The sequence below is a fragment of the Pongo abelii genome, chromosome 19 (assembly GCF_028885655.2).
Source record: "Pongo abelii isolate AG06213 chromosome 19, NHGRI_mPonAbe1-v2.0_pri, whole genome shotgun sequence".
Classification (NCBI taxonomy): Eukaryota; Metazoa; Chordata; class Mammalia; order Primates; family Hominidae; genus Pongo; species Pongo abelii.
Window position 1 is genome coordinate 77,949,339 of NC_072004.2, and position 25,479 is coordinate 77,974,817.

The window sequence follows — 25,479 nt, forward strand, 5'->3', positions numbered from 1 at the left end:
ATAAATGGGTTAATATAGTTTTTAATGGTAAAGCTTTAGAGATATTACCATGAAAATACCATATAAAACCTTGTTATTTACAAATGCTGTGATTTTATACCTAGACAACTAAATGGAAAGGAACAAACTGGGCCGGGCGCAGTGGCTCATGGCTATAATCCCAGCACTTTGGGAGGCTGAGGTGGGCGGATCACTTGAAGGCAGGAGTTCCAGACCAGCATGGCCAACATGGTGAAACCCCTTCTCTACTAAAAATACAAAAAAATTAGCCAGGCGTGGTGGTGTGTGCTTGTAATCCCAGCTACATGGGAGGCTGAGGCGGGAGAATTGCTTGAATCTGGGAGGCAGGGGTTGCAGTGAGCTGATATCACGTCTGGGCTACAGAGCGAGACTCTATCTCCAAAAAAAAAAAAAAAAAAAAAAAGAAAGAAAGGAAAAGACTGAAAATGATTAAGAAGAACAATTCAGTAAAATGACTGGCTAAATAAAAACCATGAAAATTAATAATTTCTGTATATCAGCAGTAACATAAAAATAGGAAAAATTGCTTTTAAAATTAAGTAATAAACATGTTTTTATTTTACTCATAACTGTTTTGTTTTGAGACAAGGTCTTGGCTCTGTCACCCAGGCTGGAGTGCGATGTGCAGTGGCGCTATCTTGGCTGACTGCAACCTCTGCTTCTCGGGCTCAGGCGATCTGCCCACCTCAGCCTCCAAGTAGCTGGGACCACAGGTGCACACCACCATGCCTCGCTAATTTTTTGTATTTTTGGTAGAGATGGGGTTTCACCATGTTGGCCAGGCTGGTCTCTAACTCCTGAGCTCAAGGGATCCACCTACCTTGGCCTCCCAGAGTACTGGGATTATAGGAGTGAGCCACTGCTCCCAGCCTGTTTTGAGTTAATTTTTATGTTGATGTGAAGGAAGGGTCCAACTTCATTGTTTTGCCTGTGGCTATCTACTCCTGGCACCATTTGCTGAAAAGACTATTCTTTCCCTCATTGAATTGTGTTGGCACCCTTGTCAAAAATCATTTGACCACAATTATGGATTTATTCCTGGACTCTCAATTCTATTCCATTGATCTAACCTTATGGTAGTACTATACTGTCTTGATTACTGTGGCTTTGTTTTTAGGTGATGAAGTATGAGCCTTCCGACTTTTTCAGGATTGGTTCCTAGCAATTCCATATGCATGTTAGAATTTGCCTACCAGTTTCTACAAAGAAGTCAGCTGGGGCCGGGTGTGGTGGCTCACATCTTTAATCCCAGCACTTTGGGAGGCGGAGGTGGGTGGATCACCTGAGGTCAGGAGTTCGAGACCAGCCTGGCCAACATGGTGAAACAATAATAAATTATTATTGTTTATAATATAAAATTATTTCTTCCTCTTCATGCTACTGTGTATGGAATTATTTTCTTCATTTTCAGATTGTTCATTGCAAGTATAAAAAAATGGATTTTTGTCTATCAATCTTGTGTTCTACAACCTTGCTGAACTAGTCATTAGTTATAAAAGGAAGGCTCCTTGTGGCTGTTTTATGCCCTGAGTCTCTCCTACAAACTAGCCAGTCTACAGTCTAGGCTGTATCTTCATTACATCCAGGAGCCTCTTTCCACTTGCCTAGTACCACAACCCCTATTGTTTTTGGGAACACCCTTAGACTGAAACTTGTCACACTCTTGCAAGTGAAGTTAGGTCCTTTGAGATACTCTGTGTTCCTGCTTCTTCCCTTAGGCAAAGTATCTGAGCCAGGGTTCTAGTGCTAGACTAGGTGGGGAAAATGGCAAGCTTTTCTGTGAATGCTACCCCAGCTCTAGGAGGGTATGGGTCAGGTCAGCAGCCTGGGGTCCTCTTGGCTTGTTTCTCCTGTTGTGGAACCACTGTCCGATGAGCTGGGAGAAAGGGTCATTGGATTCCCAGTATTCTCAGTGTGTCATGCCTGTGAAAGAGCCCCTTTTCCACAAGCAGGGATTGAGCAGAAGAAGGGAGCCCCTGCCTCTGAGAGTACTTGCCTGAGACAGCCTCAGCAACAGAAGTCAGGGCAGGATGAGAAACGCTAAAGTCGCATTCTTCCCAGGAATAAAGAGAGCCCTCAGGGATGGGCGTGGTGGCTCACAACTGTAATCCCAGCACTTTGGGAGGTCGAGACAGGCGGATCACCTGAGGTCAGGAGATCGAGACCAGCCTGGCCAACATGGTGAAACCCCATCTCTACTAAAAATACAAAAATCAGCCGGGCGTGGTGGTGGGCACCTGTAATCCCAGCTACTCGGGAGGCTGAGGTGGGAGAATCACTTGAACCCAGGGGGCAGAGGTTGCAGTGAGCCGAGATCATGCCATTGCATTCCAGCCGGGATGACAACAGTGAAACTCTGTCTAAAAAAAAAAAAAAAAATCATCAGGCTGCTTCTTCAGTTTTGCTATCCTTTTAAATTAAAATTTATTTATGATTTTTTTTTCTTTCAGGGACCACTTAATAGTGAGTCTTCCAACCAGAGCTTGTGCAGCGTCGGATCCTTGAGTGATAAAGAAGTAGAGGTAAGAAGCTATGTTCATGGCAGGACTTTTCATACTTGTACTTTTGAGCCAGGTTTGGTGGCTCAAGGCTATAATCCCAGCACTTTGGGAGGCTGAGGCGGGCAGATTGCTTGAGGCTGGGAGTTGGAGACCAGCCTGGGCAACATAGTGAGAACTCGTTTCTACAGAAAAACTTAGCAGGGCGTGGTGGTGCACACCTGTGGCCCCAGCTACTTGGAGGTGGGAGGATCGTTTGCACCCGGGAGAATGAGGCTGCAGTGAGCTGTGATGGCACCACTGCACTCCATCCTGGGTGACAGAGTGAGACCCCCATCTCACAGAAAAGATAGCACTGCTTAATTAACTCCCTGGGTGCTGTTAGACTCTGTGTAAATTGCTCCCCTTGGAGTTGTGTGCTCTTTGCATACGTACAGTTATGATGTGGCCCTCACGGGTTTTTATTATAATTATGTATGGATCTTACATGTTTTAAAATTTTTGCATAGTTGCCATCAGTAAAGGATAGAAATTTGCAATATTGTTCCTGTTTAGATGGAAGATAAAATTGATTTACTGATTTTATTTTTACAACTTTTTTCGAGACATGGCCTCCTCGCTCTGTCATGCAGGCCGGAGTGCAGTGGTGCAATCATAGCTCGTTGTAACCTGACACTCCTGAACTCAAGCAGTCCTCCTGTCTCAGCCTCCTGAGTAGCTAGGTGCCACCATGCCTGGCTAATTTTTAAAAATATTTTTAGAGGCCGGGCCTCGCTGTGTTGCCCAGGCTGGTCTGGAACTCAAGCCATCCTCCCACCTCAGCCTCCAAAGTGCTGGGATTACAGACATGAGCCGCAGTGCCTGGCGAAGATTTTTTGTTCATTTGCTTAACTATTCACAGCCCTCATGCATGAGATTTTTTTTTTTTTTATTTGGCATATAACCTAGCTGCCTATAGATGGGTCTAAGTGTAAGTCTGTAGCTACCTACTTTGTACTTTGCAGATCTCTCCTTTCTGGAAGAAAGATTGGATTTAAAGTAGAAGTAGTGTAACAGCAGTTTTCTGAGAACTTAATATATGGTAGACATTTGTCCTACATTTGCGCTTTATTAAATATCTTATGAAAGTTTTGTAGCACCTCTGATTTACAGATGAATAAACTCAAGCTCTGATATTTTAAACAGTTTGCCAAAAATTGTGTGGGTGGTTTGGTTCTAGACCCTAATAGTCTTTGTTATACTCAGTTTTAAGAGGAAGACAGTGATTCAGGACTTGTCTGGGCCAGTTATATCTGTTTATATATTCAATATTTTGTGTATACTCGCTGTTTTTCCTAACGTGAAAAATTTACCAAAATGCTAATTGTGACTTATATGGTATTTAACAGACTCCTGAGAAAAAGCAGAATGACCAGCGAAATCGGAAAAGAAAAGCTGAACCATATGAAACTAGCCAAGGTAGTAATAATTTCTTATCAACAAAAGTACTCAATTCTAATGTACTTAGATAGAATTTTCTAACTCATACTAAATAATTAGTTTGTACACAGGGATTCCTGATAAAGGACGTTTGTGTATCTTAAGGGAATATCAGACTGTTTATTACAGACTTGCCATTTGATATACACCTGACAAAACAGTGTTAGTTCTTCGGGGACTCTTTGTTTTCCCTGTTGTAAGCTAACAATCTTAACCACAGGTTTTTCTTTACACCAAGCATATATTGTACAAAAAAGAGGTTATGTCAGAGTTTTAACTCTGTCTTTTGTTAGATCAGTGATTTGTTAATGACAGCCAGCTGAAAGTGCTTCATTTACATTACTGTCCTTTCTGCCTACTGCTCTTCCATGGCAGTTGTTTAGTTGAATATTGGAACCCACTGGGATAAATCTGTAAACATGATGGTTATAATGCCAAATATCTTTATATAATCAAAGAAAGAAAAAATGGCTTGGCTTTTTTTTCTCCCATTCTAAGGAATAGAAAGCCCAGTCTTGTTGCATCCTTCTTATCTTTTAAAATCTACAGATAATTCATTTTGTCTTTGGGAGCAAAATTCTCCTAAAGTGACAAGAAAAATTACAGAATCTTAAAGCTGTGAAAAATTCTTCCTTTCACCGCTTGTTCAGTCCTTTATTTTATGGAGGAAATAGTCTGCTCTTAGGCTAAGGTATTTTGGCTCATTTGTTACAAGTAAAGCTGACACTTGGGTTTATAGCAATGTATGTAGTTACTGAATGTATAGTACATTTTAGTGAATGATGGTTTATATGTGTATTGGAAAAACTGTATTTACTTTGGTTTCATTTTCAGGGAAAGGCACTCCTAGGGGACATAAAATTAGTGATTACTTTGAGGTAAGTTACATTTTTTGAAAAAACAAACAAAAAAACAAAACAAAACAAAAAAACTCTATAGTGATTTTTTAAAAAAAAACCTAAATCTTTGTGTTCATTTGAGGCTTTAGAAAGTAATATTTTGGCCAGGCGAGGTGGCTTATGCTTGTAATCCCAGCACTTTGGGAGGCCGAGATGGGAGGATCGCTTGAACCCAGGATTTCGAGACCAACCTGGGCAACATGGGGAAACCCCGTCTCTACAAAAAACAGAAAAAATTAGCCAGGTGTGGTGGCACACACTTACAGTCCTGGCTACTTGGGAGGCTGAGGTGGGAGGATCACTTGAGCCTGAGAAGTCGAGGCTGCAGTGAGCCATGATCTACTGCACTCCAGCCTGGGTGACAGTGAGACCCTGTCTCCAAAAAAAAAAAAAGAAAGAAAGAAAGTAATGTTTTGCCTTTACTGTACTCTTCTTCCCTTTCTCCCCATCTTCATCAGTTAATGCTGCCCCATCTCTCAATAAGAGAAAATTGCTGCTGCCTTCCTAAATTTAAATTTATTATGTGTCTTGTCTGTGATGATATAAGAATTCACAAATGAGGTGATTTTTCTCTTGGCCAGATGAGGTTTTGTGTCTTACAAAGATTGAGGTGGAATGACTTGGACTCTTCTTTTGTCCTCCTCCCTTTAGTCCAGTGGAACGTGTAGTGAGTTCCCTGACCCATCGTTAGTGGTTACTAAAAACACTAACATTCACTGCACCACTGCATTTCTGCTTTGTGTATTTTGAGACAAGAAGGGAAAACATTCTTCTCTCATGTCCTTTCAAAATCATGTATATCTTCAGCTTTCTAGCCATGTTTTCTTTATATCTTGGTATATTTCTGCTGGAGCTCCTTCTTAAAAATCTCATTAAAAATTAGCAGAATTTGACTTGTGTGGCATTTTCTCTCTAGAGTAAGATGTATTAACTTAAAGGGGCCATATAATTAAGATCTGTTTGTGTATTAATCTTTTACTCTCCTTATCTGAAGCATAGTACTGTTTTGAATTATTCATATCCGTTTTTCCCTGTTGGCCAGTTTGCTGGGGGAAGCGGGCCAGGAACCAGCCCTGGCAGAAGTGTTCCACCAGTTGCACGATCCTCACCGCAACATTCCTTATCCAATCCCTTACCGGTAAGCATTCACCTGGAGAAATTTGACACCTGTTGTAGGAGACAAGATGCCCAGAAACACTCAAGCAAAGTTTCTCTTTCATTAATTACCCACAGGGAATGAAGCATTAGGGAGAAAAGTTCATAGTTTTACCTATGAATCCCTTACTTTGATTCAAATCTGTTATCAGTAAATTAGCTTTTTTCAGAAGAGCCAATCCTATTATCTCTATATAATAAATTACCTCTAATCCTACAGTTCAGTAGTCTATCAAAGAATTGATTCCAATTGAAACATTAGGTTTTTTCCCTTGCCAAATTTGTATGTTCCTTTAGGGTTTATTTGTATTTTAAAATTTGACCAGCTTCTGGCATAATTGAGTTATCTCCAGAGCTTACTCAGTAATGTACTAGAAAAACTAATGCTATACAGATTTGTGATAGGTATGTTTCCAGCCTGTAAGAGAGATCTGAAGGTCTTAAAAACATTATACCTAAGTTAATGGTTCTCAGTTGGTGACAGTTTTGCCCCTCAGGGACATTTATCAGTAACTGGAGTCATTATTGGTTGTCACTGCTTGGAGGTATGGGGATGACACTATAGGCATCTACTGGGTAGAAGTCAGGGATGCTGGTAAACATTCTGTAATATTAGGACAGCCTCCCTGCAAAAAAGAATTACCTGGTCCAAAATATCAGTGGTGCCGAGGTTGAGAATTCCTGAATAAGCTAACGTAGGATTATGTTTATTTGCTCCAGTGTCTTCTCATTATTTGTTGATACTGTGTAAGACCTCTTACTCAAGAGTGTGCTCTATCCCTTAATGCCTTAGGTATTCCCTCTGGGATCTTGGGAGACAGGGTCTCTGGGACAGAAGTTTTTATTTTAGATCACTGATTTTTAGGAAAGTTGTTTTTCTTTGCCTTGGTAGAGTTGTGTAATAGTACTCATTTCCTAAGCGATTTAGGCTTCTGTATTGTTAAAGTATTTTAAAATGTACTTTCTCCCCCTCTACTGTCTCATAAAAACCTTCATTAGGATTATTGTAATTATTAAAGCACTTATGAAAACATAAGTTAAATTTGTGAAAACAACTAAGAAGTTTTGGCTATTACTGTGTCATCCTTGCCATATATATATATATATAAAATTTTTTTTTTTTTTGAGACAGTCTCGCTCTGTCACTCAGGCTAGAGTGCAGTGGTACGATCATGGCTCACTGCAACCTCTGCCTCCTAGGCTCAAGTGATTCTCCCAAATCAGCTTCCTGAGTAGCTCGTACTACAGGCATGTACCACTACGCCCGGCTAATTTTTGTATTTTTTTGTAGAGGCGTGGTTTCACCATATTGCCCAGGCTGGTCTCAAACTCCTGAGATCATGTGGTCTGCCTGCCTCCACCTCCCAAAGTGTTGAGATTACAGGCATTAGCCATTGTGTCAGACCATCCTTGGCCATAGTTTAAAATGTTAGAAATGTTTGATGATAGATCCAATTTGGGCAGGTTGAGGTTTGTTAGTTAACTGTTGAAGAGGCCTGTGTCTCTGTTTTTCTTAAGTTTCAAACCAATTAAAGTCTAAAAGATATTAAATGAGATTGCAGATTATCTATTTGGGACAGATACGTTTTGTAGAATTTCTCGGTGTTGTCTATCACTCTTTTCTTCCTGAAATGCCTTTTTCATTTGGTTTTTAATGGTGTGACCACCCATCTCTCATGTGTCAGTTTAGGTTGAATCTTACCTGAAGACCAAAGAGATGAACTCAATGATCTGTAGACATTTTTGCCAGCTATATGAATGTGGCTGAGCCTCATCATCATGCAAATCTGAGTATAGATGAGGTGTTAAAATAGGAACCAAAGCTTAATCCTCCACCTTTTCCTTGCCTGCCTCTAGGCAACTCAGCATGGTTGGAGGAAAACACAAACACCAAGGTGACTGACTGATCTGGTCATGAGCACTGGCCTCATGTGTACCTCTCACTGCCTGCCGGTCCTACTGTATTTCTACTTAGTTCCCTTTCCTCCATGAATATGTCCTATTTTTGTCATCTCCTGCAAACCTCCAGCAATTCTTCTGCTAACTGATGGCCTTCCTTTTTTATGTTACTGAGAAAATAGAAACAATCAGAAGAGCATTTCCACATGCTCCTACTGCAGATTTGCCAAGCTCCTTGCATCAGTACCCACATCCATCTGCCGTTGAGATGAATGAACTTGCTAGCCCTTCACATAGGTCTGGTTTCCCCAATAATTATGTATCCAGCTGTCTACTTGACATTTCCACTTGTACTGCTTGAGTATGTCCAAAAAGGAACTCTTGCTTTCCCTTCCCTACCATAACAATAACATTGAACTGCTCTTCCTGTAATCTGCGTTGTCCTGGTAAATGAGAGGTTACACCATCTGGTTTTTCAGGTCACAGCCTCATGCCCGAAATGTAATCGGTCAGAAAATCCTGTTTTTCCTTTAAAATGTGTTAGAATATGACCACTATTCTATTTTTCCAGTTTACTGCATTAGCTTTCAAAGTAGTCTCCTTGTTTTTGCCGTTGTTTCACCTAGTCTTAATGTAATAGCCCGAGTCATTGTTAAAATGTTCAGATACATCCCGGCACTCCTCTGCTCAACACTTCTAGACTGAAGTCTTTATGTGACCTAAAAGCTCCTGCGTGATCTGTGCTCCCCATCGTCCACCTGATTCTGACATCTGCAGCCACTCTCCCTCTCCTTCATGCCACTGCAGCCACACTGGCCTCCTTGAGCTCTGTGAAAAACGCTTTTGCCATAGGGTCTTTGTGCTTGTTATTCCCTCTTCCAGGAACATTCTTTTCTCAGATATCAGCAATCTCTTCATCAGGTTGTTGCTCAAAAATGACCTTAGCCAAGCGGTCTCCCTTAGCCAACTTCTCTAAAATAACAGTCCCTCATACCTTGTCAGTTTGTTCCTAACTGTACTTTATTTTAATTCTAAGTTATTGGCACCTGACACACCCATGTACATACATTTTAATATATATTTAAATTTTTTTGTTGATTCATATTTATACGTACAGAAGAGTACACATTGTAAGTCTACAGTTCACATGAATTTTCACAAACTCTACAAGCACAAGAAATATTACCAGTGCTGCAGAAGTCCCCCTGAGTTCCCTTTCAGTTACTAACCCCCTCCCTGCCGCTGTGGATAGCCACTAGCCTGACCTCTAACAACATAGATGAATTTTTTTTTGTATCTTGTGTAAAAGACATTCAGTGTATACTCTTACGTCTAGCTCCTTTTGTTGCACGTTACTTTTGTGAGGTTTATCCATTTCATTGTGTATTTTGTAGGTCGTTTATTTTCACTGGTGTGTTATAAGTTTAATTTTCATTTAATAATTTATATATTTTAATTTTGAACTATATAATTAGTTAATTGCCCATCTTCCGACTAGATTTTTTTTTTTTTTTTTTGAGACAGAGTTTCGCCTTTGTTGCCCAGGCTGGAGTGCAGTGGTGCGATCTTGGTTCACCGCAACCTCTGCCTTCCAGTTTCAAGCGATTCTCCTGCCTCAGCCTCCCGAGTAGCTGGGACTACAGACACATGCCACCACGCCCAGCTAGTTTTTGTATTTTTAGTAGAGACGGGGTTTCACCATGTTGGCCAGGATGGTATCGATCTGTTGACCTCGTGATCCGCCCTTCTCGGCCTCCCAAAGTGTTGGGATTACAGGCATGAGTCACCGCGCCCAGCCTAGAATGTTAATCTCATAAGAATGGGGATTTTGCTTTGCTTTGTTTACTGCTGTCTCTTGTTACATAAAGGTGTAATTTTTAAACCAATATCCCCCACTTGACATGTAAGCAATAATGTCTTATTTCATTTTCAGTTTCCAGCATCCAAAACAGTGCTTGGGACACAATAGGTGTTCAAAATTGTGCTGATAGGGAAGAATAGATGGATAAAAAATTATTTTCACCTTTTTTCCTATAAAAGATTATTTTGAACTTGTGTTAAATATAAAACATAAAGTATGTAAAACATGAAAGTTTTCATGCAGGAGTTGGCAAAAGACAGGTCACAGCTGGCAAGCTAGGAATGATTTTTATTTTTTTAAATTTATTTCATTTTAATTTATTTTATTTTTGGAGACAAAGTCTCACTCTATCCCCCAGGCTGGAGTGCAGTGGCGCAATCTTGGCTCACTGCAACCTCAGCCTCCCGGGTTCAAGCGATTCTCCTGCCTCAGCCTCCTGAGTAGCTGGGATTACAGGTGTGCACCACCACGCCTGGCTAATTTTTGTGTTTTTAGTAGAGACAAGGTTTCGCCATGTTGGCCAGGCTGGCCTCTAACTCCTGACTTCAAGTAATCCACCCGCCTCAGCCTCCCAAAGTGCTGGAATTACAGGCGTGAGCCACCACGCCTGGCAAGCTTGGAATGATTTTTAGATTTTTAAAAGGTTTTAAAAACGAACAATATATGACAGAGACTGATGTGGCCTGCAAAACCTAAAATATTTCTATCTGGTCCTTCACAAAAAAGCTCCCAGAAAATCACTATAAAGTTAACTCTGTATAATTGTTACATAGGGAGGTAAACTATTTCCAGCAGCTGGAAACCTACATGCTGTTCCCTGATCACAACTCCCACTACCCTAGAAGTGATCACTTGGCTAGTTTTTGTGGTAATCATTTTCGTTTTCATGTAGTTTAAGCTATCCATGTATGAATCCATAAACAAAATAGTTTAGTTTTGCCAGTAGCTAAACTCAGTGTTTAAATCTTAGGTATTTTTATTTTTGGCTGTTCTATCAATTATTAAGAGCGGTGTGTATATTCATATCTCATGTTGTGATTGTGGAAGTTGTCTGTTTCTTCTTATATTTATATTAAATTTTGTTTTATGTATTATGACTCTCTTCGTCTCTTTAAAGCTCTTTGCTTAATTTTTTAATTTTAATTTTAATTTTTGAGACAGGTTCTCACTCTGTTGCCCAGGCTGGAGTTCAGTGCACGATCTCGGCTCACTACAACCTCCGCCTCCTGGTTCAAGTGATTCTTGTGCCTCAGCCTCCCAAATACCTGGGATTACAGGCATGCATCACCATGCCTAGATAATCTTTTTGTATTTTTAGTTGGGTTTTCTCCATGTTGGCCAGGCTGGTCTGGAACTCCTGGCCTCAAGTGATCTGCCTGCCTTGGCCTCCCAAAGTATTGGGATTACAGATGTGAGCTCCCGAGCCTGGCTGAAGCCCTTTGCTTTAAAAGTGGTTTATCTGATATTTAATATATGCAAACCATTGTGAGGTATAACTATTTCCATTCTTAATACTGTCAACTTTGCATTATTATGTTTTCTATCTTTGGCAAATACCATATAATTAGATTTTTTTCTCTTAAGTCTACAATTTTTTATTATCCTATTTACATTCAATATAATTACCACTACATTCAGTTTAGATATATCATCGTTTAATGTGTTTTTTATTTATCCTGCCTGTTCTGTGTTCCTTTTTCTTTAATTTCTTGCTTTCGTTTAGATTGAATTTTTTTTTTAAGTCATTTTCTATTTTCCTCCTCTGCTAGTAGCTAGGCTGTCTTTGGTGTTTCTCTTAGAAAGTACCACATATGGCCGGGCGTGGTGGCTCACGCCTGTAATCCTAGCTCTTTGGGAGACGTGGGGACCCATGTAGGAGGATTACTTGAGCTCAGGAGTTCGAGACCAGCCTAAGCAATATAGTGAGATCCCTGTCTGTACGAGGCAGGTAAATCATGAGGTCAGGAGTTCGAGACCAGCCTGGCCAACGTGGTGAAACCCTGTCTCTACTAAAAATACAAAAACTTAGCTGGGCTTGGTGGCAGGTGCCTGTAATCCCTGCCACTCAGGAGGCTGAGGCAGGAGAATCTCTTGAACCCGGGAGGCAGAGGTTGCAGTGAACCGAGATCGCACCACTGCACTCTAGCCTGGGTGACAGTGTGAGACTCCGTCTCAGAAACAAACAAACAAACAAAAAACAACATTTAAAAATTAGCCAGGCATGGTGGCATGCACCTTGTAGTCCCAGCTACTCGGGTGGCTGAGGCGAGAGGATTCCTTGAGCCTAGGAGGTCGAGGCTGGAGCGAGCCATGATCACACCACTGCGCTCCATCCTGTAGCATAGAGTGAGACCCTGTCTCAAAACCGCCAGAAAAGAAAAACTAAAAATAAATTACCACATACCAAAATTTGAAGTCAGTTGTATCTTCATCCTCTACCAAATAAAATCATGTCCCCAGAACACTGTTTACTCTGCTACTGATTTGGTGGTAGTGGTGTATGTTTTTATTTTGCCTTTTTTTGGTCTATAAAATATTATTGTTCAGTGCTATCAGTACTCGTTTAGGTTTATCTGTATATTTACCTCTTTGTACTTCTTTCCTTTTTGCATCCTACACCTTCCACCTGGGGTCACTTTCCTTCTGCCTAAGTATTCCTTTAGTATTCTTCTAGAATATATCTGCTAGGGATTAACTCTCTAGGTTTTTGTTTACTGAAATAACTTTATTTTGCTCTTATTCCTGAAAGATATTTTCGGCTGTGTATATTTTTAGGTTCACTTTCTTTTTTTTTTCTTTTAACACAATTGAGCAGTAATTCATTACCATGTTCTAACCCTCCATTGTTACTATTAAGAAATCAGATGTCATTTGCCTGTTGTTTCTTTGAAGGTATCTGCTTTTTTTCCCCTGGCTGCTTTAAAAGTCTTTAGCTATGGTGTTCTGTAGTTTTATGATGATGTGTCATTTCATTTCTCTTGCTTGTGATTTCTTGGACTTCTGGAATTTGTGGGTTGGTGTCTTTAATCAGTTCTGAATAATTAGCCATTGTCTCTTTGAATATTATCTCTGACTTGTTCTTTTTTTTCCTTCTCTTATGAAATTCTAATTAACCATACATTATACTTTCTAATTTTATTACCATGGCTTTTGACTTCTTTTTTTGTATTTTTGTTCTTCTTGCCTTTATATACTCCATCATGGATAATTTCTTCTTGCCTTTCAGTTCCCAGATCCTGTTTTATTGTTTCTAATTTGCTATTAGCCCTATTGAATTGGTTACTGCCTTTTGAAGAAAAAGAATTACATTTCCTGCAGATATTTTCAAGCCTGTCTTTTATTTTTTAAAATATGGTAGACACAATTATTTTATAATCCGTTTGATAATTCTAGCATCTGAAGCTTTTATGAATCTGTTTCTGGTGTCTCTTGTTTTTCTTAGTTGTTGTTCATGGCTTTCTTTTATGCTTTGTTTTTTGTAACTGTGTACTCCTCATTGTTCTTGAAGAATTTTTTGGGGGGGTTTCTTCAAGATCTAGGATGAATGAAGATGTGTTACTCCAGGGACAATTTTTATTTGCTTCCTCCGAGTACCTAGAGATTTTACCTCTTTTATATACCACTTCAGTGAATTTATGGCTTATATTTTGTTTAGTTTATTTTGTTTGCTTATTTCAACTATTAGGAAATATTGATTTGGATTGTGTCAACATTTCTCAAGAGGACCCCCAACTCTTACACTGCCAAGGCAACTTCCTGGCAGCCATCTGAGGGTGGGGGTAATTTTTCTTCTGGTTTACCCTTTCCTTGAGAATGTAGGTAGCTCTTTGGGGTACCAGCTTGAAGTGGGAAGGGTTTCCTATTGAACCCTCTCCCTTGGGTGGGCTTTGGTCTGTGACTATCTGCTTGATACCATGTTGCCCTGAAAATGGAAATTCAAGATCTGCAGGTGCCCTTAGGCCATATGTGGCTTTGGTGCTTCTTTTACCTGTCTTATGTTCCTAATTTCCCTTAGATTTTGCCCTGGCAGATCCCTAATTCTTTATCAACTCTTCAGTGCTTTTAATGTTTTTGTTGTTGTTGTTGTTTGCCCATATTTTATCCTATCTGTATAGTTTCCCCTCCTCCCCCCCAAGGGAGAGGTTGGTTCAAACAGGAAAGGCTATAGCCTACATAGGATATTTACAGAAATGTTTTTAAATCTTTCAATCCTTGGCAGGTATTTATTGAATATATGGCAGAAGGTTTAATTTTACTGTTGCAGCTCATTCTCCCTTGCAGTGAGAATGTTGTCATCAGTGGGTATCACAGGTGTTCTGGAGCCTGGGTTTAAACTGTTACATTTGCTGGGGTAGGACTCTACTCATAGATTCAAAAACTAATTTCTTTGTCAGGATCATTTTACTGTTATTTTTTTGACATGAAAACGTTAAATAACTATTCCTGATTAAGGAAAACTATTTCCTTTATTCATGTGGATTATGAAAGTTCAACAATTCAGAAATGGTCAAATAGAAAGTTCCCTCCAAAAGAACTGTTATTAGAGAGTATGGTGGGCAAATATTTCTAGACTTTTTGAGATATACATGTATGTTTATATAATAGGTTTTCTTATTTCCATTGTATTAGTTTATTTAACCAGTATCTTGTAAGCATTTGTATTCTATAAACAGTGCTGTAATGAACATCCTTATACATACTTATTAACTTATGCATTTTTCCCAGATAAATCCCCTAATTGTAATTCCCAGGTCAGAATATGGTCATTTAAAAATGTCATCACATAAATTGCTAGAAGGTTATTAGCAATTTGAGAGTACCAGTTTTTTCACACCCTGCTAATACTGAATTTTGTCATTGTAACCTTTGGCATAAAGAAAAATACCTTGTTTTAACTTGCATTTGTTCATTAGTTATATATATTAAACATCATATGTTTAATGGCCTTTTGGATTTCTCTTTTAATGCTTGTTCAGGTCCTTTGCATATGTCTCTTTTGAAATACTTGTGTGTTTTGGTTTTTGTTTTACTTATAGGTAAAGCATTATTTATTAAGATTTAATAAATTATATTATTAATTTGTTATATTGTAAATATTTTTGCTTGTTCGTAATCTTGTCTTTCAACTTTTTGTTGACCTTTACCATTCAGATGTAAAAAAGTTGAAGTAGTTAAATTTATCAGTGTTTTTCCTTTATGACTTATGGGATTTGTCTTATTCTTAGATGTTCCCATATGGTGTATTCCTACATGGGGGGGTGTGTGTGTCTGTAATTTTTTTTTTTTGAGACAGGGTCTTGCTGTGTAGCCCAGGCTGGAGTGCAGTGTTGTGATCTTGGCTCACTGCAGCCTCTGCCTCCCGGGTTCAAGTGATTCTCATGCCTCAGCTTCCCGAGTAGCTGGGACTACAGGCATGTGCCACCATATCCAGCTAATTTTTGTATTTTTAGTGAGACAGGGTTTTGCCACATTGACCAGGCTGGTCTCAAACTCCTGACTTCAAGTGATTTGCCCATTGCGGCCTCCCAAAGTGCTGGGATTACAGGCATGAGCCACTGTGCCCCGCCCATGGTTTATATTTTTAATGTCATGTTTAAAAAGTCCTTTACCACTGGAAAATTCTAAAAGCATTTGTTTATTTTTTCTTCTTGGAATTTTTTATATGTGATAAAAGGTAGGAATCTACTTTTCCCTTTTTTCTAATATCTGCACAAACGTCCTACCATCTTTTTAATAAGTTCCCGCTAATATGAAATGCACATTAATCACAACTTATATATCTATATTATATAGATCTGTTTCTGAATTCTGTATTCTGTGCCACTGGTCAATCTGTCTGCTTCTGTATCTGTATGATACTGTTTTAGTTAATGTAACATTGTAGTGTGTTTCAATATCTGGTCAAGTTTCCCTGATACTTTTTCTGAAAAATTATGTGGCTGATTATGATTATTTTTTTAAGTGAACCTTAGAATTTATTGTGAAATTCTACAAAAACAACTGCCAAAGAAAGCATGAGAGAGAACCTAGATGACCACTATACCACCATAAGACTATCCCTTGGAAGAGAAAAAGGCCAAACACAAAATTAAAAACATTAAACTTCGGTTTTAGAGAAATTTGATGTTTGTAGAATCTGAACCCAGGAACATGATATTACAGTTTAACTTAGATCATCTTTTATATTCATCTGTGAAGCTGTATAGTTTTTCTTCATAGGTGTTCTGCATGTTTCTTAAGTTTGCTTTCAAGTATTTTACAGATTTTTGTTTGCTAATTTGAATCTGCTTTTCCTTCTGTTACATGCTCTGATTAAAATCAGTTGGGGAAGCTATCAATTTTAGTGTATTTATTTTGTATTTGGCCATCTTATTGAACTCCTTTTAATTGTTATAGTAATTTTTCCATTGATTTGCTTAGTTTCCTTTGTGAATGGTTATATCATCCAAAAATGACACTAAAAATCTTTAATTTCTAATATTTTTACGTCATTTTTTTCTTTTTTACATTGGCTAAAACTTTCATAATAACGTTTAACATGAGAATGTGTTACTTTTGTCTTGTTTTCTAGCTTTAATGAAAGGGTCTCCAGTCTTAGCGCCATTAATTATGATATTTTAATTTTTGAAAAACATACTCTTCATTGCATTAAAAGTGGATAATTCCAGTCTTTTTTTTTTTTTTTTTTTTTTTTTTTTTTGAGAGAGAGTCACGCTCTGTTACCCAGGCTGGAGTGCAGTGGCGCAATCTGGGCTCACTACAACTTACGCCTCCTGGGTTTAAGTGATTCTCCTGCCTTAGCCTCCCGAGTATCTTGGATTACAGGTGCCCACCACCACGCCTGGATAATTTTTGTATTTTTAGTAGAGATGGGTTTCACCACGTTGGCCAGGCTGGTCTTGAACTCCTGACCTCAAGTGATCCGCCTGCCTTGGCCTCCCAAAGTACTGGGATTACAGGCATGAGCCATCGTGCCTTGCCAATTCCAGTCTTTTAAGAGTTGCCTAACAGTGTGCGTATCCTTTTTGGTATCCAACAGGAAGAATCTTAATTTATCCCTCCCTAAATTTAATGTAATGAATTACATTAGTAGATTTGCTAATGTTGAATCATTTTTAGGTTTCTGGAGTAAGTTATGCGCAACTGTGGTGTATTATCCTTTTAGTATACTGTGGAACTTGTTTTGCTTGCATTTATTTTAGATTTTTGCATCTAAATATAGTACAGTGAGAATAGAATTGAGAGTGAAATAAGCTTCACCTAAAAAGTCACGTGACAGGCCAGGCACGGTGGCTCATGCCTGTAATCCCAGCACTTTGGGAGGCTGAGGCGGGCAGATCACCTGAGGTCAGGAGTTCGAGACCAGCCTGGCCAACATGGTGAAACCCCGTCTCTACTAAAAATACAAAAAAATTAGCCAGGCATGGTGGCAGGCACCTGTAATCCCAGCTACTTGGGAGGCTGAGACAGGAGAATCGCTTGAACCCAGGAGGCAGAGGTTGCATGCAGTGAGAGCAGAGACTCTCCACTGCACTCCAGCCTGGGCAACAAGAATGAAACTCCATCTCAAAAAAAAAAAAAAGAAAAGAAAAAAGAAAAAAAAGTCGTGGGACAATGTCTTAATTTTCATTTACCTACAGGATAGAAATAATATTTCCTGTGTAGGATTGAGGGCATTATGAAGTTGATTTGTAGAATTCTACAAAGTAACATGTAAATTCAGACTCTCATAAATATAGAACCATTAAAATATAATGTCAAAGAATTTGAGTAAGATAGTCACATTTTTAGATAGGTTATAATACAATGATAATGTTGGTGTGCTCTCCATAATTATTTTTAGAGAGGCCTTTTAAAAGAAACCATTCGTCTTATATCTGATAACTGTTTTTAACCCATTGCATGTTTGGGCAGTATCAGATTATCTTTCTCATGTCATTTGTGTGTTTCTTTACTGTTTTCCAGCGACGAGTAGAACAGCCCCTCTATGGTTTAGATGGCAGTGCTGCAAAGGAGGCAACGGAGGAGCAGTCTGCTCTGCCAACCCTCATGTCAGTGATGCTAGCAAAACCTCGGCTTGACACAGAGCAGCTGGCGCAAAGGGGAGCTGGCCTCTGCTTCACTTTTGTTTCGGTGAGTACAAAACCTAAGTTAATTCAGATCCTTTCTATTGCCCTAGTGCTCCTTGATGAAGTTGGATTAATTATTTTGATAGAGAGATAAGGACATTTCTAATACTTTTTTTTCAAAATGTGATCTCCTCTTATCATCATTCCCAAACATGTCTAATTCTACTTCACTTCTAAATATATTGTGTTTTTCCCAGTCTCCCTTGGTTCAGGCTCCTGAGGGAGACTGCTTTGTCAAAGCCTGAACCCACAATGGGAAGGAAGGAAAGCATAATCTTAGATTGACAAAGAAGAAAATACAGATCAAATTCCATTAGTAACCAGGATATAATTAAAAATAGACTCTCCAAGTTCCAGCCATCATCTGTGTAAGTTAATACTAAAGTCAGTACAGTTTTGGTACGTAGGCAGGCATTCTCACAGCAAGTTACTGGTCATTTACCCTGCGTAAATTTGGGCTACGTACACACTTGCTTTCTCACCCCTTCAGAGTGTTGGTACACTTAACCTTTCTCAGGAATATTTGGCTACCTGTTCGCTCCTTTCAGCTTACTTCTTTCTCTATCTTTGAAGAACAAGAATTTGAGTATTATGAAAGTTTGACCTCATTTCATAAGGCGCTATGAGTACAATTTGAACCAAATGTTACTTTTCCCGGTTTCTGGGCCCTACTGGGTCACCTGTTTGTTGCCAAGGGTGCCAAAGTAACAGAAAGCCCCGTCGCCCTATTCCTATTCCACTTTCAGGCGCATCTTTCAGAACTAAGTCACCACTCATCCAAATTTTGTCCCTCTTACTGGTTCATTTTGTCCAGTTATAATCTAAGTTTCGTGTTTATTTGCCCTATGGTATCTATAAGTCTTCAATCCACACTCCACCAACTGTATTCAAAAAGGTGCTGAAAATGGTGGGTGTCTTAAGGAAAGGAAATAGAAATAATAAAACAGTTAACCAGACAGGAAACTATTGTGCATGATATGGAATGTTTTCTTATAGTTAGGATAGCTTTACCTTAAGAAAGAGATACAACGCTCCTTGAATAACGTCATTTCATTCAACATGGTTTCCTGGTAGTGTTAATTAGATACTGTGAGCTGACGCCACTGTCTGTGTGGAGTTTGCATGTTTTCTCCATGTCTGTGTGGGTTTTCTTAGGGCACTCTGGTTTCCTCCTGTGTCCCAGAGATGTGTGCATTAGGTTCATTGGTGTGTCTACCGAGTCCCAGTCTGAGTGAGTGTGGGTGTGTGTATGCAACACAATGGCTTCCTGTCCAGGTCTGGTTTCTGCTTGCACCCTGAGCTGCCTGGGATAGGCTCTGGCTATTCACCACTCTGTACTGGAATAAACAGATAAATCATTATCTTACTTGTTTTATTAATCTTACTTAAATGTATGTAGAGCTCACTTTTATTTCAGTGTTTAATGTTAGAAGTGTTTTGATCTTTAATCATCAAAGGAATGGGGAAACTTCTTGTGTGAAGACAGAATAGTCAGTCCTATCCCCAGGTAACAAAGGAAATATACATACTTTAAAAATGGGAGAATTGACCTATATAATATTGTGAGAGGGACTGACAGCAGTATGGAATAGTTCCTTTGAGAATGCAGTATGCTATAGTATTGTTCTAAAGAATGTATGTGTGTCATTCACACATTTCGAGATTGTTAATGTTTATCATACACTTATGTTTGTGAAATCTTTGTTTTCTTTTTTTTTTTGAGACGGAGTCTGGTTCTGTCACCCAGGCTGGAGTGCAGTGACGTGATCTCGGCTCACTGCAAGCTCTGCCTCCTGGGTTCACGCCATTCTCCTGCCTCAGCCTCCCGAGTAGCTGGGACTACAGGCACCCGCCACCACGCCTGGCTAATTTTTTGTATTTTTATTAGAGATGGAGTTTCACCATGTTAGCCAGGATGGTCTCGATCTCCTGACCTCGTGATCCGCCCGCCTCAGCCTCCCAAAGTGCTGGGATTACAGGCGTGAGCCACCGCGCCTGGCCTTTGTTAAATCTTTATCTTGGATCTTACTTTTCCAGGAAAAACCTTGGATAATTAGGGAGTTATTTGTCTTTTGGTCATTTTTAAGGCATTAAAATGACCTCTTTTTCACTTGAGAGGAGTTCCCTTTGTTTACTCCACAAATACGTACTGAGTGCCCACCGTGTAATGAGCACATAGTTAAATACACAAGATTTGGTCAGCAAGAACTTGTTCCCCTTTCCATCTTCTGTAAAAAGTATGGTTATGTAGGCTTGTGGTGGATGCACGTGAAGGACCACCTACTCAGTCCTATCAGCTGACGCACTCCATTATCAGAGGAGTAGCAGATGCTGTAGCCACGCTGTTCTCATGTGGAAAGAGATGGCAGAGACCAGTAGCAAAATGATCATGTATGAAGAAGGAACATGGAAACGGTATGAAAACCAAAAGTCTAAATGCTCTGGTACAGTTTTGTTTCTCTTTGCTTCTCAGCAGTACCAGCCAGCATATAAGCTTAGCAGTATAAGGAAAGAAAATAGTAAAAGGGTTAATATTAATATACAAGTGTAAATCAGCAAAGGAAAGCAGATTCCTAGAAAAGTAGGCAAAGACTGTTTTTGAAAAGAAGGCAAGTGGCTAATAACATGAAATAACGCTCAATTTTGGCCATAGAGAAGTGCAAAATAAAACAAGATAACATTTTTGATCTAGCAAATTGGCAAGGATTAATAAGCTTGATAGTTCTTGGTGTAGGTGATAGTTTAGAGATACATTCAGTTTTATTCTGTCTATAAATTGTTGAAGTCATGTGGACAACTTGGTAATGTATCTCAATGTTAAGTTTACATATCCTTGGGTCCAGAAATTCCATTCCCATAAAATTACACAGAGATATTTATTGAGGTATTGTTTATCGTTGCAAAAAATCTGGAAGCAGTTTCCCGTCCAGTATTTCAGAGGATATGACCTTCGCATCAGAACTCATCTGATGTAATTCATTAGTGACTGTTGATCACTTCTTTCTTCTCTAAGCATACGGTCTTCACTTGGCTTCCACTCTTGAGTTTTCCTCACATCCTCTATCTGTGAACATTAGAGTGTTGCAGGGCTCTGTCTTCAGACTCATTTATCTACCTTCATTTTCTTCTTAATCTCCCTCTTTTTTTTTTTTTCGATTGAGACAGGGTCTCACTCTGTTGCCCAGGCTGGAGTGCAGTGATGCAATCTCAGCTCACTCCAACCTCCATCTCCTGGGCTCAAGTGATTTCCCCACCTCAGCCTCCCAAGTAGCCTGGAGTACAGGCGTCTGCTACCATGCCTGGCTGATTTTTGTTTTTAGTAGAGACAGAGTATTGCCATGTTGGCCAGGCTGGTCTCAAACTCCTGACGTCAAGTGATCCTCCCGCCTCGGCCTCCCCAAAGTTATGGGATTACAGACGGGAGCCACCACACTCAGCCTTCTTAATCTCATCTAGTTCCTTTGTTACTAAAACTTAACTCCTGTGTGCAGAGGACTTCCAAGTTTATGCGTCTACCCCAGAGCTCTGCCCTGAATTTCAGGCCTGTGTCAGTTGCCTCCAGTCATTTCCTTTTTATGTCTAACAAACATATCAAATGTAATGTTCAAAACTGAACTCTTCCTTCTGTTCCCCACCCGAAACCCATTTCTCCTACAGCCATCTTTCTCCTCCTCCTCCTCCTCCTCCTTCTCCTCCTCTTCCTCTTCTTTCTTCTTTCTCCTTTCTTCTTTCTTTCTTTCTTTTTTTTTTTTTTTTTTTTTAATAGAGACAGAGTATTAGTGTGTTTGGCCTCCCAAAGTGCTGGGATTTTAGGTGTGGGCCACTGTGCCTGACCTCCACAGCCTCCTATATCTCAATAACTGTCAACGTTTCTCCTTCTAATTGTTACAGCTAAAATCCTTGGAGTCATTCTTGTCTTTCTCTTCTTTTTATATTATATGCCAAATCCAAATCTATCAGTAAAGCTTATTGATTTTACCTTCAAAATATGTTCAGATTTTTTTTTTTTGAGACAGAGTCTTGCTTTGTTACCCAGGCTGGAGTGCAGTGGTGCAATCTGGGCTCACTGCAACTTCCACCTCCCAGGTTCAAGCAGGTTCTCCTGCCTCAGCCTCCCAAGTAACTGGGATTACAGGCGCATACCACCATACCCAGCTGATTTTTGTATTTTTAGTAGAGATAGGGTTTCACCATGTTGGCCAGGCTGGTCTTGAACTCCTAACCTCAGGTGATCCACCCGCCTTAGCCTCCCAAAGTGCTGGGATTACAGGCATGAGCCACTGCATCTGGCCTATGTTCAGAATTTTACCACTTCTAATTCTCTTCACTACTGCCACTCCAACTTAAACCATTGTCTCCCACTGAGATAACTGGACCCATTGCTTTGACCTTTGTTTTCTTTTAATCTGTTCTTAACAAAGCAGAGTGATTGTGTTGAAACATAAGTCCAGTCCTGCCACTCCCCTGTCGAAAAGTCCTTAAAGTGGCCCTGCATGGTTTGTTTTCCTCCACCCTGACATGTTTTACTACTATCTCCCTTTCTCATCAGATTCCATGCACGCTAGCCACCTTGTTTTCTCAAATACTCTCTCTCAGTGATGCTCTCACCTCGGGGCCTTTGCGTTGACTGTTGCCTTTGCCCTAACATTCTTCACCCATATATCATCATGCCCCGCTCTCTCAGTTCCCTCTGGTTTCTGCTTATATTTACCCTATTAGAGAGGCCTACCCTGGCCACACTATAAAATAGCAACTTCTCCCCACCCACCCCACCTGTTATTGAGCTCCTAGGCCCTGCGTTGTTTTTCTCCTTAGTCTACACCAGCTGATATACTATGATGGACTTTTGTCTGACTTCCCCCCACTGGAATGTAAGCTCCATCAGGTCAAGGACTTTGCTTTGTTCACTTGTGTATCTCCAGTGCCCAGAACGGGACCTGCTCTAATAGGCACTCAGTGTAATTATATGTTGCATGAGTTAGTAAAAGCATTCTTTATAGAGGGACTGGTTAAATGAATTGTAATACATTTGTACAGTGGAATGCTATATACAGCTGACAAAAGAAGTGAGGTAGCTGTATATACACCAATGAAAGATTTCTAAATATGTGTTGATAAAAATAGCAGGTGGCAGAATATTAAGAATTTGATCTTTTAAATGTTTAAAATTATTACATAATTCTATGTTTTAACATAGGAAATTTGAAGTTTTATTTTTAAGAGAGAGGTCTCGCTATGTTGCCCAGGCTGGGGTACGGTGGCTATTCACAGGCGCAATCATAGCATTATAGCGTACTATAGCCTTGGAACTTCTGGGTTCAAGCAATTCTCTTGCCTCAGTTTCCAGAGTAGCTGCAACTAGAGATTGCACCACAGTAGCTGCAACTAGAGATTGCACCACTGCACTCCAGCCTGGGTGACAAAGTGAGACTCAGTCTCAAAGAAAAAAAAAATTAGTATTTGGACTTACAGTCTAGTGCTCGTTCTATACCACCACACTAGCTCCCAGTATGAAGACTATCTGTTTGTACAAAGACTATATATATCAGGCTAGAGAATAAGATATCTGAGCTGACCTCTCACTTTTAACTTTATGACTTTACAACATACATAAAGATCCAGGAAGAAGGGAGATGTAGAGGGATTAGAAAAAGGTCATTTCCTCTTCTATTGATGAGAATGTTGTCAGGGAAAATCATAAGCAAATAGTTTCCTAAATTATGAAAATAGAACATGCACATGACCCGCAAGAAATTGAGGAGATGGAGAAGAGTAAAATTCTTCCCTTGGATTTCTCAGAGAGATAACTACTGTTAACACTTTGTGTTTTGGATTTTCTAAGGATTACCATTTTAATGTCAAATAATGTGTTCCTTATTTAATCTTATTTATTTATTTATTTATTTATTTATTTATTGGTGGAGACAGGGTCCCACTGTGTTGCCTAGGCTGGTCTTGAACCATCCTCCTGCCTTGGCCTCTCAAAGTGCGGGGATTACAGTCTTGAGCCACTGTACCTGGCCTTATTTAATCAACTTTAAGTAAGATCTATTTACTCCTCATTATGAAAGACAAATTTAACATAACTTTCATCCAGTCTTTCTTTCTTTTTCAGTTGTTTAGTTATTGTTACATTATGAGTGTTTGATATTTAGTTTGTTATTTTAACTACAATTGAGTCTTTTCTGCTTTGTAAATTATTCTAAGACTTGAAAACAAGGAACATTTACAATATTATGATTGTTTCATTGTTGGGCATTGCAAAACGAAATGATTTTATTGGACTCACTGAAAAGAAGAGAGACATAAAATTAGTTTAGATTGAAACAGTTCTAGTCGTCAAGGTCTACTGGATCTTTTTTTCCCTTAATGGCAAGTCTGTTGTTTCCTTAAAACTTGTGTCTTTTAACATTATGCAGATGTTCTTCAAAACTTGATTTTTTGAAAAGGTAGTTTGCTTTTTTTATGCCAAAGTATTTTAAAATACAATTCAGAAATCTTGACCTCCTATCTCTAAATAGTTAAATAGGCATTTTTAAAAAACATGTTAACATTTTGCTAGATAGCGAAATTAGCATTATAACATACCTATTAGCATCTGTAAAACAGAACTTTCTTCTCATCATGTGTGCCTGTTGCTCTACACTGACATACAGTTCTACTAGAAAGACAGGCTAAATGCTTAGTTCTTTCCTTTTAATTACTAATGAGGCTTTAAAATTTTTTTTTAACTTTTAAAGTAGGGAGTTGTTCGATAGCTGTGCCAAATGGTGACAAATAGCTTTCTCTTCTTTGATTATCATGGCTTCATGGATTTTCATGGGTGTACATCAGTAAATAGAATCATTCTTTTTTGGTGCCAGTTGGTCACAGCTTTATCCTTTTACCAGTCGATGGACATTTAGGTTGTTTCCACTTCTTGGCTATTATGAATGATGTTGGTATGAACATTCATGTATAAGACTTTGTGTAGACATACGTTTTCGTTTCTTTTGGATATATGCTGGGGAGTGAAATTGCCAGGTCATATGGTAACTGTTTTTGAGGAACTGCCAGACTCTTCCACAGCAGCTGCACCATTTTACATTCCCCGCAGCAGTACATTCCAATTTCTCCATGTCCTTGCCAGTACTTGCTATTGTCTCTCTTTTTCATTATAGCCATCCTAGTGGGTGTAAAGTGGCATCTCATTGTGGTTTTGATTTGCATTCCCCAAAAAACTGGTGATGTTGAGCATTTTTTCATTTGCTAATTGGGCTTTTGTGCATCTTCTTTGGAGAGATCACTATTCAAATCCTTTACCCATTTCTAAATAGTGTTGCCTTTATTGTTAAGTTCTAAGCATTCTTTATATATTCTGAATATTAGATCTTTGTCAACTATATGATTGGCGAAGGTTTTCTATTCTGTGGGTGGTCACTTTACTTCTTGACAGTGTCCTGTGAAGCACAGAAGTTTTTAATTTTGAGAAAAGTTCAATTTATCTGGTTTTTTTCTTTTGTTGCTTATGCTTTTAGTGTTGTAACCAAGGCTTCACC

At 39.3% G+C, this 25,479-nt stretch overlaps 1 protein-coding gene across 14 annotated transcripts in view; it reads left to right on the forward strand.

Moving 5' to 3' along the window:
* The window catches only part of TLK2 (tousled like kinase 2), a 135,555-nt gene that overhangs the window by 40,612 nt on the left and 69,464 nt on the right, over positions 1–25,479 (forward strand). For 6 of the 14 annotated variants that reach the window (XM_054537219.2, XM_054537220.2, XM_024234905.3 and 3 more), the window contains exons 3-7: positions 2,472–2,543; positions 3,908–3,977; positions 4,833–4,876; positions 5,940–6,035; positions 17,778–17,945. In XM_054537219.2, coding sequence (XP_054393194.1) covers positions 2,472–2,543; positions 3,908–3,977; positions 4,833–4,876; positions 5,940–6,035; positions 17,778–17,945 — 450 coding nt within the window. The remainder of the gene's footprint in view (positions 1–2,471; positions 2,544–3,907; positions 3,978–4,832; positions 4,877–5,939; positions 6,036–17,777; positions 17,946–25,479) is intronic. The other 8 variants (XM_054537222.2, XM_054537225.2, XM_024234908.3 and 5 more) reach the window with 2 other exon arrangements.